This window comes from Callionymus lyra, chromosome 14 (genome assembly GCF_982586985.1).
Source record: "Callionymus lyra chromosome 14, fCalLyr1.hap1.1, whole genome shotgun sequence".
NCBI classification, from domain to species: domain Eukaryota; kingdom Metazoa; phylum Chordata; class Actinopteri; order Syngnathiformes; family Callionymidae; genus Callionymus; species Callionymus lyra.
The window spans coordinates 6,220,053-6,241,963 of NC_141831.1; the positions used below are offsets into that span (position 1 = coordinate 6,220,053).

General features: G+C 39.4%; 1 protein-coding gene across 4 annotated transcripts; it reads right to left on the reverse strand.

Annotated features, from left to right (window-relative positions):
• Positions 1–2,509: 2,509 nt before the first annotated feature.
• On the reverse strand, positions 2,510–13,340 carry birc2 (baculoviral IAP repeat containing 2). Of its 4 annotated transcripts, none has more exons than XM_087807089.1 (13): positions 13,322–13,340; positions 11,486–12,069; positions 11,140–11,420; positions 10,028–10,384; positions 8,741–9,074; positions 8,076–8,175; positions 6,653–6,731; positions 6,550–6,598; positions 6,226–6,468; positions 6,058–6,156; positions 3,417–3,572; positions 3,135–3,176; positions 2,510–2,840 (listed from the first exon to the last, which is right to left on the reverse strand). In XM_087807089.1, exons 2-13 carry the CDS (start codon positions 11,577–11,579, stop codon positions 2,647–2,649), a joined length of 2,028 nt encoding a protein of 675 aa, XP_087663215.1. In that variant the 5' UTR covers positions 11,580–12,069; positions 13,322–13,340; the 3' UTR covers positions 2,510–2,646. The 4 variants fall into 4 exon arrangements, with proteins under 4 accessions (XP_087663215.1, XP_087663217.1, XP_087663214.1 ...); XM_087807091.1 differs by lacking the exon at positions 13,322–13,340 and adding an exon at positions 13,020–13,113 and having other exon boundaries at positions 10,028–10,330; XM_087807088.1 differs by lacking the exon at positions 13,322–13,340 and adding an exon at positions 13,020–13,113.
• Positions 13,341–21,911: the final 8,571 nt, after the last annotated feature.

The following is a 21,911-nucleotide window of genomic DNA, read 5'->3' on the forward strand; positions in this document are numbered from 1 at the left end:
CAAGAAACATCTGTGTTTGATGATCTACTGACTCCTTCAAGAAACATCTCTGTGTTTGATCTACTGACTCCTTCAAGAAACATCTTTGTTTGATGATCTACTGACTCCTTCAAGAAACATCTGTGTTTGATGATCTACTGACTCCTTCAAGAAACATCTCTGTGTTTGATCTACTGACTCCTTCAAGAAACATCTGTGTTTGATGATCTACTGACTCCTTCAAGAAACATCTGTGTTTGATGATCTACTGACTCCTTCAAGAAACATCTGTGTTTGATGATCTACTGACTCCTTCAAGAAACATCTGTGTTTGATGATCTACTGACTCCTTCAAGAAACATCTGTGTTTGATGATCTACTGACTCCTTCAAGAAACATCTGTGTTTGATGATCTACTGACTCCTTCAAGAAACATCTGTGTTTGATCTACTGACTCCTTCAAGAAACATCTGTGTTTGATGATCTACTGACTCCTTCAAAAAACATCTTAAGACGTTTCTATTTGTTCAGGCTTTTCCTTGATTTTCTGGAACTCCTGTTGTGTTATCAGTTTTATCTTGACCTTTAAAGTATATACTTTATTGAATATTGTTTTGATTGTTTAAGCGCTTTGTGACCCTGGTCTGGAAAAGCTCTTTATAAATAAAAATTACTTGCTTACTTACTAGTAAAGTCAGGAACCAACAGACCCAACTTTAATGATATGATACTCCTGGGTCTGTAATTGACTAGTTAAGTAAAAGGGGCGTGTTCAAAAAAATAGTGTGGAGTTCAATCAGTGACATTATGTGAAAGAAACAAGTTTCAATCAGGTGTTATTTAAGGATGAATCACATGTTGTCCATGCAATTCTCTGTGAAAACTGATGAAAGATGGGTCGTGACAAACATTGTTCAGAAGAAATGCTTTGATTAAGAAAGTTGACTGGAGGGGAAAATGTATAAAGTGCAGGAAATGATCGGCTGCTAAAATGATCTCCAATGCTTTAAAATGAAAAGACAAACCAGAGAGACGTGGAAGGAAACGTAAGACTACCATTGGAATGGACCGAAGGATGGTCAGGATGGCAAAGACTAAGCGAAGTGTCTGCTCCAGGGAGATCAGGTCTGAAGGTACCTGTGAGTGCTGTGACCATTAGAAGATCTTATGTGAGGATCATCTACAGCAAGAAGCCCCACTGTTGCAAAAAAAGACATGTGCTGAAGAGGATTGCATTTGCCAAACATCATGTCGACTGTTCTCTGGAGAAATGGAGAAACATTTTGTGGAAGAAAGTAAGATTGTTCTTTTGTCAGACGAGCCCCAAACACTGAAGCCAGAGCTCACTCTGAAGACCAGGACGCATCATATGTTTCTCTTACCTTGGTGTCGGGCCTTTATATCGCATACCAGGGATGATGGATCCATTTGGATCACAATACTTGAGGAGGTCATGCTGCCTGATGCCGAATGGGAAAATGAAATGGCCCCTGAAATGGGTGTTTCAACAGGACAATGACCCCAAACATACCAGTCAGGAGCCAAACCTTGGTTCCAGACCAACAACATTGAGGTCATGGAGTGGCCAGTCCAATCCTCAGACCTTAATCCAACTGAGCACTTGTGGTGTGACATAAAATTTGCTGTTTCTGAGGCAAAACCCAAAAAATGCAGAGGAATTGTGGGACCTGACCGCCTGACCGTGGAGGAGCAGCTCCTTCAGTGGCTCAGGCACCCCCAGTGTAGGACGGAGCGTTATAGAAGGTCCTTCATCCCAACTGGTGTCAGGATATTTAACTCTCTACTTTAAATATCCTGATGCTAATCCGTAGTGTGTTTTATTTTATTTTATTTTATTTTATTTTGTTAATAGTGTTAAATTTCTAATTTTTTAAGATCGTTTTTATTTTATTTTGTATTATCTCTTCTATTATTCTTTTTTCCCTGCACTTTATTTTTTTTTCTTCTCAACTATGCTGTTGTGAAAGTGTGTTTCCCCTCTGGGGATAAAGAGTTTCTATTCTATTCTAAGGTTGTCCTCCTGGGCTGGCTCACCTGTCCACAGGTGCCAGAGGTTGGTTGACTCCATGCAGCAGTTATCAAAAACAGGGGTTATTATCAACAAATATTAGTTAACTCATTGTCAGGATTGCTAAATGTTAATATTAGTTTATTTAGTAAATATTTGAGTTTGGAATGAGAAATGCTGACACTTGCTATTTTTTTGAACATAGAAATATCACATTTTCCTTCATATTCTGTAAAGTAATTAAATATTGATACTTTTTTCTTTATGATTTGTTGTGAAATACCATGTGCAGCGTTCCTAATGAAAGAAAATAAATAAGGATTTTCAGCTTTATTCACTTTTTTAAAAACACTATTATTTTGAACATAGCTGTACCAGGTTCTCAGTCGTGTAACGTAACGTACAATCATTCAGCCTGTTGTTGCCTATTTTTATTTTAAATTCTCTTTCAAGATGACACGTCTGTTCTTGGATCAAATCAATTTCCCCCAAAAATGCGACTTATGTTTTTTTTTCCTTTATTATGCATTTTATGTCTGGTGCGACCTGGAACATACAGCAGATAATAAAACGTTGGTCAACATCAAGCAGGACTAGTCCATGTCAGGTTGAAGATCTTCGTCCTAAAGCGCCAGCGGTTACGACAGGAAGGTTCGCACGGTGCCCTTGACCAGACCCCTGCAGATGGGACACTTGCGCAGCGAGGGCGCGCACTCCTTACACACCACCAGGTGTCCGCAGGGGATGAAGACGATGTTGACCTCCTTGTCCATGCACACCTTGCAGGTGCGCTCCTCCTGCAGCCTCCTCAGCTGCTCCTCCATGGGAAGATCTGCAGAGAGAGAGACGCACGTCCAGATGATCCCACTTTCTCACCGGGCGACGGATCAAAGACACGACAGGCAGAAAGAAAATAAAAATAGGTGTCAGGACAGAAAAGGAGTCTAAAGTGGAGCTGAAATGACTTGTACTTCTTGTCAAATTCCCCCCACAAATGTTTTGCAGCCACTTCCTGACCCGGTGGTCCTGACATTAAAGTCCCGGCAACATGATTCCCGGGCGTCTCTGGCTTCAGCTCGACTTTAAACGCGTCACAGTAGGAACGACGAGTCGCGACCCTTCATACCTGAGAGATCTTGGCTCGGTGACGCGGCTTCATTTGACTGGGCTGAGAATTCCAAACACAATGAGCAACAATTAGCTTCTTTTTTTTCTGTGCGTTTCCTCCACCATCACAACCACTCGTCTACAGTTTGACGGACTCAGCGATGAAGCGTTAGGTTTGAGGCCCAAAGATCTCAAGTATGGTTTAACTTATAACAAAAAAAACCACACAAACTGGTGACAAGTGCAGACGTAGACGTGTGGACAGTGAGGGGGGGGGGGGCGGGGGGGGTGACATAGGTACCCATGAGGTCTCGGAGCAGATGGACGTCGTTCTTCTGGATCCAGTTGCGGAAAACCTCGGCGGCGGCGTTTCCTTTGTTGAGGACGAGTTTGATCAGTCGAGCGGTTTGTTGCTGCGGAGACATCTGAGCCTGGAGGCCACTGTGTTCCTCTGCAGCTGTGAACCCACACGGGTAGTACTTCAGAGTATAGGAGCGACAAACGTGTAGTACTGAAGTATGCAAGAGTATAGGAGCGACAAACGTGTAGTACCAAAGTGTGTGAGAGTATAGAAGCGACAAGCGTTTAGTACTGAAGTATTTCAGAGTATAGAAGCGACAAGCGTTTAGTACTGAAGTATTTCAGAGTATAGAAGCGACAAGCGTTTAGTACTGAAGTATTTCAGAGTATAGGAGCGACAAACGTGTAGTACTGAAGTATGCGAGAGTAGAGGAGCGACAAACGTGTAGTACTGAAGTATTTCAGAGTATAGGAGCGACAAGCGTTTAGTACTGAAGTATTTCAGAGTACAGGAGCGGCAAACGTGTAGTACTGAAGTATTTCAGAGTATAGGAGCGACAAATGTGTAGTACCGAAGTGTGTGAGAGTATAGAAGCGACAAGCGTTTAGTACTGAAGTATTTCAGAGTATAGGAGCGACAAACGTGTAGTACCGAAGTGTGTGAGAGTATAGAAGCGACAAGCGTTTAGTACTGAAGTATTTCAGAATATAGAAGCGACAAGCGTTTAGTAATGAAGTATTTCAGAGTATAGGAGCGACAAACGTGTAGTACTGAAGTATTTCAGAGTATAGAAGCGACAAGCGTTTAGTACTGAAGTATTTCAGAGTATAGGAGCGACAAACGTGTAGTACTGAAGTATTTCAGAGTATAGAAGCGACAAGCATTTAGTACTGAAGTATTTCAGAATATAGAAGCGACAAGCGTTTAGTAATGAAGTATTTCAGAGTATAGGAGCGACAAACGTGTAGTACTGAAGTATTACAGAGTATAGAAGCGACAAGCGTTTAGTACTGAAGTATTTCAGAGTATAGGAGCGACAAACGTGTAGTACCGAAGTGTGTGAGAGTATAGAAGCGACAAGCGTTTAGTACTGAAGTATTTCAGAATATAGAAGCGACAAGCGTTTAGTAATGAAGTATTTCAGAGTATAGGAGCGACAAACGTGTAGTACTGAAGTATTTCAGAGTATAGAAGCGACAAGCGTTTAGTACTGAAGTATTTCAGAGTATAGGAGCGACAAACGTGTAGTACTGAAGTATTTCAGAGTATAGAAGCGACAAGCATTTAGTACTGAAGTATTTCAGAGTATAGAAGCGACAAGGGTTTAGTAATGAAGTATTTCAGAGTATAGCAGCGACAAACATGTAGTACTAAAGTATGCAAGAGTATAGAAGCGACAAGCGTTTAGTACTGAAGTATTTCAGAGTATAGGAGCGACAAACGTGTAGTACTGAAGTATGCGAGAGTAGAGGAGCGACAAACGTGTAGTACTGAAGTATGCAAGAGTACAGGAGCGACAAACGTGTAGTACTGAAGTATTTCAGAGTATAGGAGCGACAAGCGTTTAGTACTGAAGTATTTCAGAGTATAGGAGCGACAAACGTGTAGTACTGAAGTATTTCAGAGTACAGGAGCGACAAACGTGTAGTACTGAAGTATTTCAGAGTATAGGAGCGACAAGCGTTTAGTACTGAAGTATTTCAGAGTATAGGAGTGACAAGTGTTTAGTACTGAAGTATTTCAGAGTATAGGAGCGACAAACGCTTAGTACTGAAGTATGCGAGAGTATAGGAGCGACAAACGCTTAGTACTGAAGTATGCGAGAGTATAGGAGCGACAAACGTTTAGTACTGAAGTATGCGATAGTATAGGAGCGACAAACGCTTAGTACTGAAGTATGCGAGAGTATAGGAGCGACAAACGTGTAGTACTGAAGTATTTCAGAGTACAGGAGCGACAAACGTTTAGTACTGAAGTATGCGAGAGTATAGAAGCGACAAGCGTTTAGTACTGAAGTATGCGAGAGTATAGAAGCGACAAACGTGTAGTACTAAAGTATGTCAGAGTATAGGAGCAACAAACGTGTAGTACGTGAGAGTATAGAAGCGACAAGCGTTTAGTACTGAAGTATGCGAGAGTATAGGAGCGACAAACGTTTAGTACTGAAGTATGCGAGAGTATAGGAGCGACAAGCATTTAGTACTGAAGTATGCGAGAGTATAGGAACGACAAACGCTTAGTACTGAAGTATGCGAGAGTATAGGAGCGACAAACGCTTAGTACTGAAGTATGTGAGAGTATAGGAGCGACAAACGCTTAGTACTGAAGTATGCGAGAGTATAGAAGCGACATAGTATATGAAGAGTGGTTTTGTCTTGTGACAATATTACACAACATTTTTTATATTGAATTTAAACGAGTAGGAATTTGAAAATATTGAATTTTGAACATTTATTTTTGAAAATATTCAATTCTATGTTTTTTTTTTCTTTTTTTTAAACCAATTCAACCTCAAAAGTATTAAAATAATTGAATTTAATGCTTAAAAACACCTAAAGTTTAAAGTTCAATATTTGGACGGCACTGATCTACTTCCATAAAGAAGTCCTCCTCAAGGAAGCCCCGGCGTCTCCACACTCACACAAGACGCTCTGCTCCAGCAGGTGGTCCAGGACCGGCTCCACGCTCTTCAGCCTCTGGGTCAGAGCCGCCTGGTGCCTCTTGACGAACGTGAATCCATCTGAGTCACAACAAACCCGGCGTCAAACCAACAACCCGGCGAGTGCGTCCGGAGTCTCAGGTGTCACACCTGAGGCCATGGCTTCTGCCAGCATCTCTCGCTCCTCCTCCCTCTTCTGGTCCTCGGCGCTCAGCAGGTCCGAGACCAGCTCCTGCACCGTCCTGTAGTTCTCCCCGCTGGTCAGGATCTTGCCCTGGACCGTCTGCTTCACCAGGCTGCGGTCGAAGCCCATCTCCAGAGCCGACTTGATGACCGGGGTGTTCATCATGACGGCGTCCTCGGAGCGCTCGTCTCCCGGGCCCAGGTGGACCACTGTGGGGGGGTCGGGAGGAGGGGGGATCATCAAGACCACGAGGATGAGTCGTATGACACATTTTCACGAAAGCCACTCACCGGGCGGATCCACAAACTCCCTGGCGGTGTTTTCTCCGGTGGTCAGAAGCTGCAGGGGAGCCAGAGTTAGACGTGGAACCTGAAGGTTCTGCGGAAAACTCACCTGCTCGAACAGTCGAGGGAAGCGAGCCTGGATCTGTTGCACGAACTCTTGACCCTTTTCCTGCAGCAAATACTCACATCTGCACACGAGACACTTCTTTAGGTTCAAGAATTACATCTGAAGTGAACACTTTTATTTTCGTCATCATTGTTTTTACAGTTTGTATTTCAGTCAAGTGTGTGGAAAAATAAAATGTTTTTTAATTTTAATTAACCTTCAATTATTTAAAGCGTTTGAGGATTTTTGTGTTGCAATTAAATTTCCAGCCTCTAGATGGCAGTAGCCATTACGTCAGCTTAAGGAACAATGAAATCCTGTGTACTGGCGATAACTGAGGACGAGAGGATACAGCGACTCAAGCAAAAGCTGATGTTTGGACATATTTTGGTTTGAAAACAAATGAAAGCAGTTACGACTTCATCAAGAGTCATGTGGTCTGTAAATACTACAACACCAGAGTCAAGTACTGGACAATACTACACATGTATACTTGTTACTACACTATCACAACACCAGAGTCAAGTACTGGACAATACTACACATATATACTTGTTACTACACTATCACAACACCAGAGTCAAGTACTGGACAATACTACACATATATACTTGTTACTACACTATCACAACACCAGAGTCAAGTACTGGACAATACTACACATATATACTTGTTACTACACTATCACAACACCAGAGTCAAGTACTGGACAATACTACACATGTATACTGTTACTACACTATCACAACACCAGAGTCAAGTACTGGACAATACTACACATATATACTTGTTACTACACTATCACAACACCAGAGTCAAGTACTGGACAATACTACACATATATACTTGTTACTACACTATCACAACACCAGAGTCAAGTACTGGACAATACTACACATATATACTTGTTACTACACTATCACAACACCAGAGTCAAGTACTGGACAATACTACACATATATACTTGTTACTACACTATCACAACACCAGAGTCAAGTACTGGACAATACTACACATATATACTTGTTACTACATTTTCACAACACCAGAGTCAAGTACTGGACAATACTACACATATATACTTGTTACTACACTATCACAACACCAGAGTCAAGTACTGGACAATACTACACATATATACTTGTTACTACACTATCACAACACCAGAGTCAAGTACTGGATAATACTACACATATATACTTGTTACTACACTATCACTGTACATCGTTTTGTTGACCCTGTAAAGTGATTCATCAGTTTTTTTAAACAAATAGTTAAATCTCGACAAAAAATCTGCGTCATCTTGTCTTTATCTCTGAAAAAGCGGGGCCAGGGGGCCACATGAGGCCCTTCAAAGTATTCATATACCAGACACTTAAACACTCCTCAAAACTAGTTCTGCTTCGGTGGTTCTGACTGTTCTTACCGCGGGAACCACTTGGCGTGTTCGACCCACGGGTCGTCTCCAGACTCCCAACACCGCAGACCTCCGTCGCAGCAGAAACACTTGACGTCGTCATTGCGACCTTTGAGGTGAACAAAGTACAGTTCGATGAATCACATTAAGTGCGGGAAAAATTTAAACATTTTAAACCTTTTTTTTTTTAAACACAGAACAATCAAAACAATCTTTGGGCAAAACCTCAATAACCTTTGTGCTACATGTTAAGCTAGCTACTCTTAATTAAGCTAATTGTTTTCATCATTAATTCTCTATAACCATGGTTCTACGAATGCGTACGACGCCCTCTGCTGGCCGTCACCATCGGTTACTTTGCGTGGTGACCCATGGCGACGGCTAGTAGAGGGCGAAGCACCCATGAGGTAGAATCCGTTTTGTTTTATGGTACCTGTGGAACGACAGGTTCGAGGACAGTTTGACGATGACCTCATTGAGAACGACCGTACGGCCCCGGGGCCACACTTCTGCGCTCGCTAGTGAGTAATGACGCTTTGGGCCACTAGATGGCACCGTCTGCTCTGCAATATCGAGCCTTTAAACAACCATTTAAACGATGCTTCGCTACATTAACGCATCACTAGTGCTTCAATAATTCCGCAACAAAACATCACGAGCTCCTGGGTTCTCACCGACGTAGTAGAACCCGGCTTTGGCGAGCTGGTCGGGCCGGACCGGGATGCGAGTGGGCCAGTTGACGAAGGTGAGCAGCCGCTCGTCGCTCTGCTGCATGGCCGGGTTGGAGACGTTGCTGAGAGCGAGGGCGGCTGCAGACAGTTGTGAGGAAGTCGTCGTCGTCGTCGTCGTCGCCGCCGCTGCTGAGGATGATGAAGATGAAGATGAAGATGCTCCGGTGGCTCCTGCCAGTGGAACGTTTTCGGCTCGATCGCCTCGAACGAAGCGACAGTTTGGATAATGTCTCTGATGCTCCGACACGGCTCTGTCGCCGGGCTCCCAGTTACACAACTGCAACAAACACACATATATACACAATTTAATATTTCAAGCTTTTGACATTTTGATTTTTTTTTTTTAAGCATTGAATAATATTTTTTTAAATAATTTGTATTTTGAAAGGTTGAATCTTTTTTTAATTTAAAAAAAATACAAATATAACTATTTTAATATTTTCAGAAATTCCATTTTCACCATGTCAGATTTAACTTAACTTTTAACAATAATTAAAAAATAAAAATGTCTAAATTCAATACTTTTTAATTGCTAGCCTTTTAAATTCAACATAGAATTATAAAAATTAATAGTTCCATCGTTTTGTATTGAATTGTTTTAAAAAAAATAAATAATTGAATTTAAAAATCTATTTATTTAACTATATATATATATATATATATATATATATATATATTCTTTTTACACATAGTTTGACTTCATATTTCCAAGAGTTCAAAAATGAAATTTCTAAATTCTCAATATAACTCAATACTATATATAACTCAATATAAAAAACTATAATATTGTAACCAGAGAATACAAAATGAGTCCAGAGCCACATGTGTTTCGACGTGGTCACGTGATCGTCCGCACGTCACCTGATTGGTTCCATCAGGACTCGTTTGGTAATGTCTGTTGACACGATTACACACTACCAGCATTTTTATATTGAATTTAAAACACTATCAATTTAAATAATATTGAATTGATTGTTTGAATTATGGGAAAATAAAACTATGAATGAAGTTTTGAGAACATTTACATTTTTTTTAAACTAAAATGTATACATTTTTAAACTAATTCATTAATTAAAAATAGAAATGATTTAATTAAATTATCTCAAATAATTAAAGGCCTTAAAAAAAACTCAAAGTTTCAACATTTTAAATGTTAAATTCAACCATTCAATATTAAAATGACTGATTTAGGTCCGTAGGAACCTTCTGGTCGACCCGGGACTCCCTCACCTGTCCGCCGCAGCTGAAACACGCCACCCGGTCTCCCTGGCCCAGGTAGTAGAAGCCGGCCCTGGAGAGCTCGGCAGGAGTGATGATGGAGAGGCTCCACGTCTGAAAGGAGTCCAGGCGGTCCTGCTCTCGGCGCATGGCCGGGTTGTGACACGTGGGCCTCTGGTGGGAGACGTCCTCCACCCCGCGGGAGGACAGTGGGCTGGACGGCGGCGGTGGGTTGAAGGCCATGTTCAAATACCCGACCGGCTCCTCGCCCGGACCTGCTGACGGGTTTGAAGGAGCGGCTGCTGGACCGGGGAGCTGGATTTGAAACAAGACGCTCACGTTTATAGGCGCGTGTACCGGTCCGAGAACCTGCCGATACGATCAGGGTTGTAAGAAAATATTGTCACACTTGAATATCAATAAACTATCAACAGTTCTTTTTCACGATAATAGTGCTGTTGAATATATATATATATATATATACACATATAACCTTTTTTACAATTATTTGTGTTGCAATTAAACTTCCGACCACTAGATAGCAGCAGTCGTTACGTCCTCTGCAACTCAAGAGGAGAAAGGAAATCCTGGCACCGACTGAGGACGAGAGGATACAGGAACTCCAGCAGCTTTTAAAGCTGATGTTTGGACATATTGTAGTTTCAAAACGGTACATCGTATCGAGGCATGTATGGTATCATCAGATTCTTGCCCATACACACCCCTAGATACAGGGTCAATATACGATATATCGTGATACAGTACTAACAAGTATATATGTTTAGTGAAGTTGACTCTTGACGAAGTCGTAACAGCTTTAATTTTTTTTCCAAACCAAAAATATGTCCAAACATCAGGTTTAAAAGCTGCTGGACTCACTGCATCCTCTTGTCCTCAGTCATCATTCTTCCTGTAGCTGCGGAGGACGTAATGACTGCTGCCATCTAGTGGTCAGGAGTTTAATTGCAACACAAAACTGTGTGAATATTTGAACGTTAACTGTAAATTTAAAAAACATATATTGTTTTTATCTGATAAAAAATTGCTAAGAAATGATATTATGATATTCTAACTATATTTTCTCAAACCCCTGACACCGTGTCGTTGCCGTGGCGAGCTCTTACTGGGATGGCGGGGGCGATGCGGAGCGGAGAGAAGGCCGAGTGAGAGGAGGAGAGCAGGTTCGCCGTGGACGGCAGACTTTGGATGAAGGAGCAGGAAGGAGAGAGTTGACGGTGTTTCTCTGAAGGACAGTCTCCAGACTGCCAACCGTCCGCCGTCACGTTGCACCTGAAGCACTGAACCCGGTCCCCGACGCCGGTGTAGAACCAGCCGGCCTTCGCCAGACTGCGCTCGCTGACGGCGGACGCCGGGAAGCGTGCGAAGGTGGAGATGCGGAAGAGCTCTGCAGAGAACCGGGGGGTCAAAGGTGAGACTGGAACCAAAAAGTGAAGTGATCGACTCGTTTACCTGAAGAGTTGTCGTACTGAAGGTCCGCCGGGGGCCCGTTACGACACAGACCCATCAGAAAAGAATTGTTCTTGAGCTGAACGAGAGTTTCCATTTTTTTTTTTTGGCTTTGTTTGTTTTGAGGTGAAAAGGGAAGATTGTCAAAGACAAACAAGATGTCTCTGAGGGGAGGAGAGGTTTGAGAAAACCCGACACACTTTCTCACACGGTGAAACTAAAACTAGCCAAACAACCTTCAAAAGTGACGACCTTTAAACCCTCAACTATGAACTTAAATATCTCTGGACCCCAGGAGTGAGGTCTCATCCTGGATCGACAGGCTTCACGTCCTCCTGCGAGTCCAACGCACAGACGGACGGAAACGCACTCGTTCTCTGACTCAACATATTGAAACTAAAACCACTTTCTTCACACATTCACTCGTCCACGGGGGTGTTTCATCTCAAACCCCTCCCCCCATCAGAGACATCTCATTCGGAGGCGTTTAAGGGGCCATTATCGTTTGGGAGGAAACCCGGCGGGAAATCTTGTTTCCTTTGGGAGGAAAAAACAAAAATCTTGCCGGAGCGAGTCGTCAGCAGATCCTGAAGAAAACAAAATATCAATTAATTCATTGAATATAGAAACATGTGTCGTTGGATCAACAGAATCTCCGTCTTACGCAGCATCTTAGTAGAAATATACTATCTTGCGTTATTTCAAATCTTTTACGGGACTTTCCAAGACCTTCATTTATTTGCTCATAACACAAGTAGTCATCTCCTGAAGTGTGGACACAGTCGAGCGGAGAAAGATCAATAAAAAATAAAGTTAATCTATAAACTTTAGTGTTTACTTGGGGGACAAAACACGTTTTTAATCCATTACAACACGATGAACCACACATTTTAAGCATCATTATCTTTCTTTTTACCTAATAAGCCTTTCCTATTTTTAAGATATATAATTATATACATGATTTTAAGGTTCATCGTTATTCTTAAAGTGTTGCTATTGTTTATAAATGGGATTAAACTTTGAATAAAATGTAAACAATAATAATAATAAAAATAATGTGTTTTCGACGGAAAGTTCCAAAAATATTAATTTCCAGTCGGGTTTTAACATAAAATAGAAGATTGAAATCTTTAATTTTATACTACACAAACAAAAGACCAGATGTTAAAGATTTTATTTCGCGTTAAATATCTTTATTTTTATTTTATTTACGTTAGTCTCGCCCTTTTTATCCACTCGTCGATATCCATTGGTTACGATTAAAAACATCTTATTTCACTCAAACATAATAACAACAGTTTGTAATCTTTGTACTAAAATGCAAACAAAGCTGTGGATAAATGTTAAATAAATAAAAAACAATAGCGACGCCTGTCAGTGAAAATGCTAACCGATGCTACAGCTAACGTGACAAACGACGACATAGTTTCGGGAACAGTTGTGATACGAGACATTTGGGAAAAATGCCCAAAGATTATTTTAAAAAAAAAGAAGAAACGAGACGATCATGAGTCATTTCCTTTCATAAACCACTCACTGAAAAATTCCGTGTGTCACTCGGAAAGTCCCTTAGCTTAGCGTTAGCCTGCGATCGTCCATCACTTCCGGTTTCCGTTTTACCATTTTACGATCTAAAGTAAAAAATGTGAATTTAGTTTAATTTTCTCCTCAAACGACCTTTAATATCTAACTTCAGCATGTTCGGTTTGACCTTTACACATGGTTGTGTGATCGCTTATCTACCGGGTTAAATAACAGCATCACAATAAGTTGTATTCGCGTAAAACGCGCAGGTAACGTCATAATAATATATATAATATATATAATAATTATACTTACAAAGCAGCGGGTGAAGCAGGATATTGGGTGTAAGACTGGGCTGCGTTTATATACTCTCCAGTAACGCCCACTTACACAATGACTTGTCATTACAAAAATGTGTAACATTTGCTTTAGTTAAAAAAAAAAAACCCAAACTCAATACTTTTCCTACATCCTTGTTAAAAATCCATCAGTCGTTCTTGTATTACTTGTATTATTCTTGTATTACTGAACATCCTAAAGTCGTCCATGAAGATATATATATATATATATATATATATATATATATATATATATATATATATACATATATATATATATATATATATATATATATATATATGTATATATATATATACACACGTTATTATACACTCAAATAAATTCGGTTTTCATTTCACTTTGCAAAGATCTGTTTTAATTGACAACACTAAAAACACGTGTCAGAAAGGTAATAAATAATAGATAATAATAATAATAATAATAAAGTAGAGACCCTTTAAGGAACGTTGTAGAATGACTTGTCTAAAAAAACAAAAACACAGGATCAGCTCCTCTGCATCTGAGACCATGGTTCCCAAACAGAAAAGGATGAAATTTTCTCTCCAAGTTTCGTTTTCTTCTAAGAATGTTCAAGTGCCTTGATTCGAAACGAGGGATGAATGGAAAGTGAAATCAGTCATGGTGACTGGATTCCCACTTAGACATGTTTTTGGATTGTTGAAATGTTCTTTTTATTATTATTATTATTATTATTATTATTATTATTATTATTATTATTATTATTATTATTATTATTATTATACTATTAGTATTTTTTAAAAATAATTAAATAAATAATGTCTCAATCTAAAGGTTTAATTTGTTTGTATTTAATCATTTCATTCTATACTTTCTATTTTGAAATGTTGAATAATTTTCTTTTAAATAGTTTATTTAATCATTTCTATTTTGAAAGGTTGTAATTTTTTTTTTAATACTTAAATTCAATAAATTCTATATTAAATAAGTTGTAATTCGTTTTATTTATACTTAAATTCAATAAATTCAATTTTAAATAAGTCGTAATTCGTTTTTTTATACTTAAATTCAATAAATTCAATATTAAATAAGTTGTAATTCGTTTTATTAAAACTTAAATTCAATAAATTCCATATTAAATGGGTTGAAATTAAAAAATAACAAATATTGAATAATTGAAATGAATTCAACCTTTCAATATTCTGATGGAATTGATTTACTTCCATACTGTTTTTATTTAAGTAAGTAAGTAAGTAATATATATTTATATAGCGCTTTTCGAGACCAGGGTCACAAAGCGCTTTAACAATCAAAACAATACTCAAAACAGTACATACTTCAAAGATCAAGACAACACCGAGAACAACACAGGAGTTCGAGAAATTCAAGGAAAAGCCTGAACAAATAGAAACGTCTTAAGATGTTTCTTAAAGGAGTCAGTAGACTCCATCAAGCGCAAAGAGAGAGGAAGATTGTTCCAAAGCTTAGGAGCAACAGCCTGAAAAGATTTCTCTCCTCTGGTCCTGAGCCGTGTGCGTGGAACCATAAGTAGATTCTGATCCACAGACCTCAGAGCCCGAGCTGGGGTGTAAGGCTGGATCAGATCAGTGATGTAAGGAGGAGCCTGACCATGAATAGCTCTGAAAGTAAGAACCAGAATTTTAAAGTTGATCCTGAAAGAAACTGGAAGCCAGTGAAGAGTTTTAAGGACCGGAGAAATGTGAGTTCTTCTACTAGAGCGGGTCAGAATTCTCGCTGCAGAGTTCTGAATCAACTGCAGGCGAGACACATCCTTCTTGTTAAGACATGAAAACAAACTGTTACAATAGTCCAGACGAGAAGAAACAAACGCATGGATTACAAGCTCCAGATCATGTTGTGACAGCATTTTCCTAAGTTTAGAGATTTTTCTCAGTTGAAGGAAACAGTTTCTGGTCAGTTTTCTACAGTGTTGAACAAGAGACATGTCTTTATCAAATACAACACCCAGGTTTCTCAGGCTCAGTTTGACAGACTGACCTAAGTCACCCAAGTACTGACTCAACCCTGGAATCGTATCATCAGGAGCAATCACCAGAGTTTCAGTTTTGTCCACATTAAGCTGTAAAGTGTTTTCACTCAGCCATTGTTTGATTTCTAGCAAACAATTGACTAAGCTGTTCAGCCTTTGGGGCTCAGTTGGGTCAAAAGAGCAGTAGAGCTGGATGTCATCAGCAAAAATGTGATAAGAAACATCTGGAAATCTCTGAATGATTTTACCAAGGGGAATCAAGTACAGCAAAAACAATAAAGGACCCAGAACAGAACCTTGAGGGACTCCACACAACAGATCTGCCGATTCAGACCTCATTTGATTGGCAGATACACTAAAACTGCGCCCAGAAAGGTAAGATGAGAACCATTCTAACACAGACCCAGACAGTCCCACTTCATCCCTTAGTCTTCTCAGCAGGATCTGGTGATCAACTGTGTCAAAGGCTGACGACAGATCCAACAGAACCAGAACAGTGAATTTACCAGAGTCAGCCGACATCATGATGTCACTGGACACTTTCAGTAAAGCTGTCTCCGTAGAGTGATGTTTACGGAAGCCAGACTGAAACTTCTCATGGATGTCGCTCTGATCCAAGAACAAAGACAGCTGCTCAGACACCACCTTCTCCAAGATCTTGGACAAGAAAGGGAGCTTAGAAATAGGCCTGAAATTACTGAGGTCAGTTGGGTCTAAGCCTGGTTTTTTGAGCAGAGGCTCCACAATGGCATGTTTAAATGCATTGGGAAAAACCCCTGTGGAAAGGGAGAGGTTCACCATATTGGTAACCCAGGGGCCAATTACATCAAATACTTTGATAAAAAGCCTACAAGGAAGGACGTCATCTGAGCAAGAGGAGGGTTTCATCTTGTTCACTAGTGCTGAAATATCACCCAAAGATACAGCAGAGAAGGATGACCAAGAGGAGGAGATGGGCTCAGAGACAGTAGGGGTTCCCAACAAAGGGGGAGAGATTTTCTCTTTAATCAATTTAATTTTGTCAATGAAAAATCTCAACAATGCATTGCTGTCAGCTTCACAGAAGACCGGCGTGATTTGAGGAGCAGGAGACACGAGAGAATTAATCGTGTCAAACAAAACTTTGGGGTTTTTCCTATTTGCTGCTACCAGTTTTCTGATGTAATCAGATCTAGCAGTTTCTACCATCTCATTGTAAGAAGTCAACAGATCCCTGAGGTGAAGTCTGTGCACCTCAAGTTTAGTAGACTTCCAGAGACGCTCAGTCTTTCGACAAAGTCTCTTCAGACTCAGGAGATCTTCATTTGTCCAAGGGCACCGTTTTTTCTGAATTTTCAAGTTCGATTTAACAGGTGCCACTTGATCTAGTATTTCAACACAATGATCAGTAAAACAGTGAATCAAACTGTCCACATCTGGACAGTCATCAAAGGAAAGACGGTCAAACATAGCAGAAAAACTGTCTGCAGTATCGGCTGAGATGACACGCCTCTGAGACCTAACTTTCAAAGGCTTAGGTTCAGGGATGAAGTCCAGGTTGAACAAGACAAGAGAATGATCACTCAGATGGACATCATGTACAGATACATTAGAAATGTTCAGGCCAAGAGTAAAAACTAAGTCTAAAATGTGGCCTTTTTGATGAGTGGGTTCAGAAACATGTTGCTCAAAATTAAAGGCTTCAGTTAAAGTTAAAAGTTCTTTAGCAGAACAAGATGTGACGTCATCAACATGAAGATTAAAGTCTCCAAGAATAAGAACAGATTCCATCTGAATAATGGAAGATAAGAAGTCACTAAAGTCTTTCAAGAACATCGCCGCAGGACCAGGCGGACGGTAGATTGACACACAATAGAAAGGTCTTGTAGAACCAACCAAGATCATCTGAGACTCAAAAGAAGTGAATTCCTGTGTCTGAATCACTTTGCAAGAACAACTCTCCCTAAAAACAGTAGCAAGACCTCCTCCACGACCAGAGAGGCGAGGCTTCCCCAGGACAGCGCTCCCTACTGGACAGAGTTCGTTCAGATGAATAAACTCTTCCTCTCTCTGCCAAGTCTCAGAAAGACATAATAAATCCAAATTAACTCTTGTGAAAAGATCATTAAGAATAAAGGATTTATTAGTAATGGAGCGAACATTAAGAAGTCCCACATTCAGCACCGATGACGTCACTGACGACGCCGCGTCACTGACAGGCGCGCAGAGCGGGATCTTTTGAAGCGAACAGCGGTCACGTGGGTACCAGCTGTCACTGAAGTTCAACTCGGTTGTAAAAGTCGAATTAAAGAGAGGAAATGAAAAAATCTTACCACCTTTCGTTGAGGTCTGGACAGACGGCAGCGCTGATGTGTCGTCACACACAGTGAGAGGGATGTCGATCAAACACCGGTGACGTTCGATGACGTCAGAGTTGTTCCGAGCGATCGCAACTGCACGTCTCATCCTGACCTGTACTCCAGCCCGACTCGATCCCTTGTGGAAATCGCCCGGTACTCGAGAGATCAAACGATATTCCACAGAGTCCGAGTCGATGAGAAGCGGAGCCGGAAACACGTTCACCGGACGTTGGTAACGGTCGCGAGTGAAGTCCTCCATCGACTCTCTGATGTTGAAAAGAGCATCACGATCATAGATCCGAGATGCTTGAGACATATCTTAAGTGATATGAGCATAATATCCGGACAAGTAGTCGTTAAAACGACTGTTTTTGGCAATTATTGCAGGAGCTCACGTTTCAAGCAGCCGATCAAAGGCTCACCGGAAGCGCGAAGTGAGCCTTGATGGTGATCAACCTCTGGCTCTCGGAACATTACAAGGGTCTTAGATGTGAACATTACAAGGGTCTTAGATGTGAACATTACAAGGGTCTTAGATGTGAAAACACAACGATAGTCTTTCCCAACCACACACCAGAACTCTCCGCTGTGTTCCAGAGAGATGTTAGTGATCACCAGGCTCGTGTCGGAGAGAAAGATTCTGTCTTCTTGTTCTTCATATACAAGTGATGTTCTTCCTTCAGTTCTCTTTGTCTTCATGAACCAGAAGATCTCATCAGGCTGTTTCCATTTGCCACCGATTTAACGCACTTGGCATTTTTTACTGACAAAACTTCATTTTGAAGAGAATAAACAACATTATCAACAAAGTTAAAGATGTTACAAATACATTAAAGAACCTCTTTGTTCTCCTTATCAAGCGTCGACACTGGATTCTCTGGAACATCTTTGTCTCTCATGTTACCAAGAGTTTCTGCTCGTAAATGTCAACTTTTCTGCCTTTTAACACTCGCGCTGAAAGGTCAACTTCCGGTTAAAGGTTTTCAAAATAATAGAACATGTAACAAAGTAAAAGCTTTCAAAATCCTTGTATTTTCAAGTGTAGAAATGTCAGAAAGATGAGAGACATTTAGAAACACTGTGTTCTCGTGTCAAACACATCATTATTGAAGCAGTCGGTTATGAGATCAGAAGGAGATTAAAAAGATTATTGACCTTGTTTTCTGGAGAAAATATTTGAAAAGAGAAGAGACATCAGTGAGAAACAGAACCAGACTGAGGAGCAGAAAGAAGGAAAACAGGAAGAAAGAAGTCAGAATAATATGTGACGTAAACTCATCGACTTCATCTCTACACAAAGAAAACTGGAGTCTTTTATTGGAGGTCAATGGTTGAACTTTATTGACACTGAAGAGGAAACAAGAGTCACAATGATTACAAACAAACAGTCAAAGAAAGATTCATCCAAACACTCGTGGATCATGTTGACGCCTCAGAGAGTCTCTGGCTGAACATCTGCTGACGCTGGAGACACTTCCAACATCTCCACTTCCTCCACAGATGCTGGGAGCTGCTCTCTCCTCCTGCTCCTCTGGACCACAACAACAACAACAACACACATCATGAAGATCACGACACTGAGCAGCACAGACCGCACTAGATGGTGATCAACCTCTGGCTCTCGGAACATTACAAGGGTCTTAGATGTGAACATTACAAGGGTCTTAGATGTGAACATTACAAGGGTCTTAGATGTGAAAACACAACGATAGTCTTTCCCAACCACACACCAGAACTCTCCGCTGTGTTCCAGAGAGATGTTAGTGATCACCAGGCTCGTGTCGGAGAGAAAGATTCTGTCTTCTTGTTCTTCATATACAAGTGATGTTCTTCCTTCAGTTCTCTTTGTCTTCATGAACCAGAAGATCTCATCAGGCTGTTTCCAGTCACACTGTAGAGTCACGTTCTCTCCTCCAGTGAAGAACACATCAGCAGGCGGGTCAGACTCAGGACACACAATCAGAAGGTAATAATCATACTGACCACTGCGATCACAGAGGTATTCACCTGTGTGGTTCAAGGTCAGTGATGGAAACATCAGAGTGTAGTTGTGACTCTCTTCATATTTCATCAATGAATTAATAATCCACCACACGTGTGGTTTGTTTCCACTGAAGTCAGAGCAGTTCAGCTCCAGACTCTCTCCCACCCACCTGTGAATGTAATTATGTTGTATAAAAACATCAAACTCCTTCAGTAGTTCACAGCTCTGATGGTTCTTCTCCAGACAGTAATAATAGACTGAATCAGAACTTATGTCAAACGTTACCAGAAGAGATGGTTTGTTCTTCACTTGCTGTAGTTTGTACATTGAAGATGTTTCATCATCGATTAAAGCTAATTCATAATTTCCTGTTATGTGGTTTAAATTACGTAAAGCCCACTGGACACTCTGGTTTGGTCCCACACCGTCACAGTTCAGCTCCAGTGTCTGTCCAACATAAGGGTAAAAGTCCTGACGTCTCATCTTTCTTCTGCCACAAACCAGGAGAGTGAAGTTCTTCTCGTGCATCACGTTGTTCTGGGTCCAGCACTGTTCTTGGTACTGACCCGAGTCTGAAACCTTCAGAGGGTCTGTTTTATAAGAAGCTTCTCTCTGAAGACTGGAGTCATGATGCTGTGAAGAGCTCCACAGAAGTTCCTTCTCCTCACCGATCCATCTTGAGATCAAGCAGACGTCATCAGCTGGTTTGTTCAGGAAGAAGTCATGAGGGTCTCCTTCCATCTTGAGGATCTCAGCGAGGATGTTGTTGGAGAAGAACGCCACCAGCAGCAGGATCAGTGCAGCCATGTCTTCGTCTGTGAGTGAGAGTCGACTCTGCTGCGACTTTATGATGTCAATCTCTTCACCACCAGCAGCTTCTCGTCTACGATTCTTGGAACTAGACCAGAACATCGAGAGGATGTTCTGCGGTCAACTTCCTGTCGGTTTCATCAGGTGTGAAGCTTCAACAGAAACTGTTGTGAAATCACATGATTCAAACTATTTTAATTCAATAAAACCATAATTATTGCTTCATTCCATTTACTTTTTCACTTTTATCAGTTAATTTTCTCAAAACCTGACATTTTTAAAAATATTAACATCATATTGTCATAGTTTAAAGCAGGGGTGGGCAGTTAAATTTCCTCTGGGGAAAATGAAACTGATGGGAAAATAACTTATTTCTCTTAATATGTTTTTTAATACATTAATTCAATAATTTATACATTGAAAGGTTTTAATTTGTTTTTTTTAATACTTTAATTGAATAATTTATTAATTGAAAGGTTTTAATTCGTTTTTTTTAATACTTTAATTGAATAATTTCTACATTGAAAGGTTTTAATTAGTTTTTTTAAATAATTGAAATGAATAATTTCTACATTGAAAGGTTTTAATTAGGTTTTTTTAATACTTTAATTCAATAATTTCTACATTGAAAGGTTTTAATTAGTTTTTTTAAATAATTGAATTGAATAATTTCTACATTGAAAGGTTTTAATTCGTTTTTTTAAATAATTGAATTGAATAATTTCTACATTGAAAGGTTTTAATTAGTTTTTTTTTAATACTTTAATTGAATAATTTCTACATTGAAAGGTTTTAATTAGTTTTTTTAAATAATTGAATTGAATAATTTCTACATTGAAAGGTTTTAATTAGTTTTTTAAATAATTGAATTGAATAATTTCTACATTGAAAGGTTTTAATTAGTTTTTTTTAATACTTTAATTGAATAATTTCTACATTGAAAGGTTTTAATTCGTTTTTTTTAATAATTGAATTGAATAATTTCTACATTGAAAGGTTTTAATTAGTTTTTTAAATAATTGAATTGAATAATTTCTACATTGAAAGGTTTTAATTAGTTTTTTTAAATAATTGAATTGAATAATTTCTACATTGAAAGGTTTTAATTAGTTTTTTAAATAATTGAATTGAATAATTTCTACATTGAAAGGTTTTAATTAGTTTTTTTTAATACTTTAATTGAATAATTTCTACATTGAAAGGTTTTAATTAGTTTTTTTTTAAAATACTTCAATTCAATAATTTCTACATTGAAAGGTTTTAATTAGTTTTTTTAATACTTAAATTGAATAATTTCTACATTGAAAGGTTTTAATTAGTTTTTTTTTTAAATACTTCAATTCAATAATTTCTACATTGAAAGGTTTTAGTTCGTTTTTTTAATACTTTAATTGAATAATTTCTACATTGAAAGGTTTTAATTAATTGTGTTTAATACTTTAA